At 39.2% G+C, this 6,500-nt stretch overlaps 1 protein-coding gene across 1 annotated transcript; it reads left to right on the top strand.

Annotated features, from left to right (window-relative positions):
* LOC116256253 (protein OXIDATIVE STRESS 3-like) lies at window positions 1-1,020 on the top strand. Its single transcript, XM_031632558.2, has 2 exons — window positions 1-487; window positions 562-1,020. The coding sequence occupies exons 1-2, from the start codon at window positions 174-176 to the stop codon at window positions 878-880; spliced, it is 633 nt and encodes a 210-aa protein (XP_031488418.1). The 5' UTR covers window positions 1-173; the 3' UTR covers window positions 881-1,020.
* The last annotated feature ends 5,480 nt before the right edge of the window (window positions 1,021-6,500 follow it).

Raw genomic sequence — 6,500 nt, 5'->3', positions numbered from 1 at the left:
ATCCATTAGGCACATATAATTCTTCTTTTTAAATCCCCATGCTTGTTCCCCTTGTTCATGTGATCAGCATTCATTCTCTCTCCTTTTGAGAGAGAGAGAGAGGCGTATGGTTGGTTGTTGGGGAGAGGAAGAGGTCGCTCTGTATTGATTGTTTGCAGCAATTTTGGTAGCGAATGGAAGAAGCTGCGGTCGATTGCAGGGGCGCAAATAATCCAAGGTTCGGTAACATCGGCAACATGGAGGGAGGCGTCGGCGGCCACCGGGAGGCCGGCGACGAAGAGCTGTTCTCGGACTCCGCCTCGTCGTCGGACGACTCGACGGGATCCGACCTGGAGGAGGAGGAGTCGGATTTCATAGAGGACGAGACCTGCTCGTCGTCTTCGTCGTTTTCGCCGCCTATATCGGCCTCTGCCTCCTCGAATCAGCTTGCAGAGGGAGGGGGATCTTTGTTTGAGATGTCATCTATCATGGCGGAGCTCCCCTTCAAGTAAGCGCTCTCTGTCTCTTTCTCTCCCTCAATTTCTCTTCCTCTCTCGCGTACTGAGACGCAGTGGCATGCAGGAGAGGGCTTTCCAGGCACTACGATGGGAAGTCGCAGTCGTTTACATCGCTGGCGGATGTGAAGTGCTTGGCCGACCTCGCGAAGCCGGAGAATCCATACAACAAGAGGCTGAAGTCGAGCAGGAGCTATGGCGGAAACCTGCTGGACTGTCAGTTCCGGTCATACCCACCGAGGGGAATTACCTCCATCTCCAAGACCATCTCCAAGAGGTCAACCACTGCTGCAGCAAGGACGGGCTCTTCATGCTCGTCGTCCATGGTCAGGAGGAACAGTTTTGCAGGCACCAAACCACCCATTCCTTCACACAGGCATCCCTGATCGTTCCTGCTCGAACGTTCTGCCTTAACGATTACCCAGAGTTCTTCTTACAATCTCTATCTGTTTGTAATTTGGGTGATTTTACACCCATGTAGATACATCCAGACAAGAAAAAAAATACGCACTTTTTTTTTTGGTCTCTTGGGTTTGATATATCTTGATTTGGCCTGAGACTTGGTATTGAATTATTTTTTGAATTTCTTCAACCAGTTCTCTCATTCTCTCACACACACACAACACACATCTATTTGAGAGGAGCACAACAAGAGAGTCCTCAGGAACACCTTCTCATCATCAAATTGTACGGCATGCCAACACCTTCTTATTATCGAATTCTACGGCATGTCTTGTGTAGGGAGATGTCTACTTTGCTATTCGGCTACGATATCATCTTTTGTTTGATGCTTGGTGACTTGTTGCCCTATCTATCCACTCTCTTCTCACTCATCTGATTTTGTTTTATTGTGTTACTAATATATTTCGTTCTTTTATTTTGCTTTTGCGATTTGTTTTTTATTTATGAAATTTTTTGTCCTCAAATTTTACTATACATTTTCATTTTATTCTTGATAAGAACTTCTATGGGGTCACTAAATTAAATAAATTGATGAAACATCATTATTGTGGACCGACTTTGTGTAGCTTGACGGAGCAGACGATGCAACACTTTTACTTGACCAAGATAAGCAAATTGCTTAGGAATTATTGGTGTTGAGGAAGACCACGAATTTTCCATTTAAAACGTACACAACTACGATGAGGAAACTAGGCCATTGAAGACTCGAGTCAATGCTTAGCCAAAGTCCGGACGAACGGTCACAGCCTTTGATGTGCAACATGTGTCTCTTTGGCGCACTTCTAAATTACTAGCGGAGTCAAAAAAAAAATTTGATGGGACACTCATTTAATACCTATAATTTTTTTGGAGCACTTATATATATAACAATAAAAAATATCAAAATATTAACATATATATTAAACTAATTTTGTGAGGCTTGTGTAGGCAACTGCCCACACCAACCAGTTATGCCACTGTTCTAAAAAGTTATACACCTGTGCATATAACCAGCTTTGATTCGATCAAAGATATATAAAATAATATAGTCACAATCCTCCATGTAAGGTTGAGTGAAGATTATGAGTGATGACATAGCCCACTGCTAATTAGCCGCTGGAATACTGGAATCATATGTCTAACTCAACAACATACTTCAGAGAAATTACATGTTCTCAGTCATATGGCTATGCTTGGCTAATTGTGAAAAAAAGGTCCGTTTGATAGGTTGTTGAGTGGTAGGGAGCACGAAGGGGGGTCGGGGTAGTTTAGAATTTTTTTTTAATAAAGGTAAGCACATTTTAGATTTAACATTTTCATAATCTCCTTTCTATCAACTTGAATTTTTTTAAAAAACTTTATCGAGGGCATTTTAGTCATTACACATCCATGTGCATGCACATACTTAACCAGTTCGCCATTGTAGCCTTATTGCTCAGATTAGTTTTCCAAGCCAAAATGGTCAAAGCAAATTGAGAAACAAATTAATGTAATTTTCTCATAGTAAGATGAAACTGCCGAGGAAATTGGCTTAGGAAAAGGAGACAAATATATGGATTCAAGACCATAGAGTCAAACAAGTTGTTTGTTTGTATATGTGGACTTGTTTTGATTCATCTACCAAGTAGAAAACACGTTGATCGATTACTTTGGTTAAAGTACTGCTGGTATTGCTGTAACTGGAGATTGGTTATTTAACTCTTAGAAGAAATAGGCCACTTAGTAAACACAAACATTGTAATGTTTGGCTTAGGTCACAGTGTAATAGATCCCAAGTGGCTCCCTATCAGTTTCAGTTTCAGCTCCAAAAACATTAGAAAACTGGACAATTAATCACCTAACAACCTTATTTGAAAGTCTTTTAAGAGTCTTCATAATCTTTATGAGACCAAACTTTTTTGTGGAAGACTACCTAAATACCATTGCGATGTCTCAGCCCACTTCCACACCAGGCTTGGGCATTGGTTTGGCGGATACCAACCCACCTCCTAGAGCTTCAATTTCAGCTTCAAAAAACATAAGTACCAAAACAACCAACTATTAACTACTCTCTTTGTATGCTTCTTCAACATTTTCATAATTTTAGATACAAGACTAAACTTCTCAGGCGTTACAAAACATGATATGTGAAAAAACATGAAAAAGTATTCTTCGTAACTCAAGACTTGAAGGAGAGCACGTCCTCAGATGACACAGCTGCAGAAGATAATAAACAATTTTTAAATTTTTCTCTGCCAAATAATTTTTCTAGACCAAATAATTGTTTGACTCGGCCAAAAGAATGACATAGGACGTTCAGTTCCATTTTCGTAAGTGCTACTCCTCCACGCCTTGTGGAGGTAAAGTGCAACACCGGGTTGAAGGTGCATTAATTTTACCCTAAGCACCGACACTGTCCTGGACCCAAGAAACACTGAAAAGAAAGAAAAAAGAGGGGGGTTAAGGCTCTTTTACTCTTAGCGAAAGGTAACCATCGTTTAAAAATCTTATGAAAGCAGTCAACACTCAAATGAAATGTATTGCACTCAAAAATGTGAGACAAAATTAATGAGAGATCAGGGCAGTGGACTCAAAGATTCGTAATTGCCATGCTTCCCATGCATAGGATATCAACTTTGCTTATGAGGGTGTGAATGGATTAAGGCTAATTAATTCCCCTTGTAAATCATAGATCACAGCCACAAACCGTGCACAAATGTATAAGATCAATCTAGCAATGGAAATCTCGACATTTAGTAAAATGATAGTCTGCTGTGGTGGCGGCCTCACACTCCACTCTTACTTTTGCAGACACATTTGAAAGAATGTCGTGTTTTAAAAGAGTCTTCTAGCCATTCTCCACTTGATAGAAAATGTTAGAAAAGTTAGGATGATAGTTTGCCTGGTGCAAGCTCCAACCATATTTGGTCTTCTTAAAAGGGGTTTTTTAATTATCTAACAGACTGGATATAGTTAGATCTAGCTTTCCGTATTTAAGAAGCAGTTGAAAGATTGAAAATTATTATTTAAATGGTGCAATACATTAGTGGAGAAAATTCAATAATTTGCATGCTAGTTCAGTGGCGTCTCAGCTCCAAGAAGTGTTTTAAGTTTGTAAAAATCCTTTCTTTGCATGTGATTACAGAATCATCCCCACTTTTTTTGAAAAATATATTAATGCATGCCCAAATGACTCTATAAATCCAAAGTGGGGACACTCCAGAGATGGTGAAGCCCTTCTCCCCTTCCACATGCTCCTGGTGTTTAGGACTACTTTGAAACCAGATGAACTTACAGTTTTTTAGTCACCAAAAGAATACTGTCCACGAGAATCGAATTAATGGCCGAGCTTTTAGGCTCACCAGCTCGACCAGTTATCCTGTGCACCTGGGGACACTCTATAAATCTATGAAGGGCATGGCAAAGATATTACAAATCTCTAGCCTCTATTCATCTCCTTTCTTCATTATGCTATTAATGAAACCGTGCTTGTTGAATAGCATTTTAATAAAAATATCTGTTTCTAGTATTGAAATTGTCAGCACTAGACTGGTATATGATCATGCTCTGTATGAAACAAGAAGATTTGGTGCCTCTTGCCCTGAAACGTGGCCCTATAACAGGATAACACAACAAAGAGAATTTGGTCATCTACCCAATGTTTCTTCAAAGTGATTTTTTGCATAGACGTCGTAACTATTGGTTGCCCACTTATATTGAAAAAAGGGAAATTCATTTTTTATTAGTATCTGGTCTCGTTTCTATCTTTTGAATGCAGAAATAAGTGAGGCTTATCAAGAGTACGTCATTCATACTCGTATGACGTAATACTGATCATAATTGTCAAGAAAGCGTCGTTGGTACTCATAATGAACATGATAATGTATTTTAGAGAAAGAGAGAACGGTGGACGTGAACAACTCCTAAGGTGATCCCTTGTGACCAAATTACTCTCCTTACGTGTCGGGCAGGCCATCTTCGTTCGTCTTTTCGCATACAGTGATTCATTAAATTAATAGATATGATCTCCTTTGTAGGAAATCAAGCCACAGACAATTTTAACACAAGGTTAAGAAAGAGGGAGAGACACACAAGGTTGTGAGGGAGAGGAAGACTGAAGACAACCAATAGAGAAATAAACTCTTATACACAAAGCTAGTTGAAAAGACTTCTAAAGCTTCAACCTTTTGAACAAAGTTCAATCTTCATCTTTTACAATTTTCTAGAAAAGAAAAAAAAATGGACTATAGCTTTCAATAAGGGCCTTACGTTTTGTTTTGTTTTTCTGGTACGAGAATTTTAATGATACCCTTTAAATATTGATCTATTTTTACCATTGACCTTTTAAGTTTAATACAAAAAAATGATGAATAATAAAAAAATGATAATAATGTCCTTTTTTATAAAAAGTGGGGAGATTGTATAGACCTTTGACGTGTTTCAACATCACATTATTTATAAAATGGCTCCTTCTCGTAGTTGCCACAAAGAGGAAGACGTAACTCATAAAGTATGAAACCCTTATTTGACGTTCGGAATTCTAACCACAAGAAAATTCTCAAATATATAGTAAGAAATTTATTGTCCGTTCGAGTGAGCGAAAAAGTCAATCCCACCACCCGAAGCGAAACCCGAATACCCCTCATTCCCCCTGCCTCCGAGATCCTGAGCTGCGTCAATGTCAGTAATAAAACGAAACACCCTTCAACTTAAATGTCGTGTCCTACCGCCTTAAGACACAAAAATATAGCACCCACAAGAATCGAACTAAAACCTACTTTTTACAAACCTCTAGCCAACCAACTACGCTGTGTCCCTTAAAACAAAAATTTCTGGTCCATTAAAATCATGAAAATGGGCACAACCCTGCATCGACTCTAGAAGGGTCCGATAAAATCATGAAAATGGGCACGACCCTGCATCGACTCCAAAAGGGTCCAATCCTTATGCCGCCTCAAGAGTCAGCCAAAGAAGCTCCCACTACTCAGACGACACATAGTTACTCACCCTGTCAAGCTTTCTTTTTGCTTTCCTTCAAGCAGGGGAAACTACTGAATATTTTTTAATATAATATTAAACTTTCTTGATAAAAAAGTATAAATTTACTTAGCGTTGTACTAGTTGTTTCTCACTACCAAACCCTTATAGGAAAGGTGGCGCCCTTACAATTGTTTCAAACTTGCACCAAAGATCCCACATTTGAGAGAAATTCAACCCTAGACCTTTAGTATTAAGCCAACTCAAATCAACAAATTTTTTTTTTGCAGCAGCACCGAATAACTTAAACCGTCCTGATCTTTGCCCTAAAGAGAGTAGTATAGCTGGTCAAGACGTCATTGACTTGATTCGTGAAGGTACTACTCCTTATACTATAACCGGATCATAATACTCTAACTGCAAGCGTACCATACACCACTTAGGTTCCAATGCAACCTAAAACCCCAAAAACAATAAAACCCCAAAAACAAGGAAAATGAAAAGCAACTTTTTTTTATGAGCAGTAGGTTGTTAACGTCCCACTCACAAGGTAACAGTCACGAACTCCTAAATCAGTCCGAATTTATGGCAAGCCAAAGCTACAAGCAA

The sequence above is a fragment of the Nymphaea colorata genome, chromosome 6 (assembly GCF_008831285.2).
Source record: "Nymphaea colorata isolate Beijing-Zhang1983 chromosome 6, ASM883128v2, whole genome shotgun sequence".
Lineage (NCBI taxonomy): Eukaryota > Viridiplantae > Streptophyta > Magnoliopsida > Nymphaeales > Nymphaeaceae > Nymphaea > Nymphaea colorata.
The sequence above is the reverse complement of the archived record's forward strand: the minus strand, read 5'-3'. Positions and strand labels throughout refer to the sequence as shown.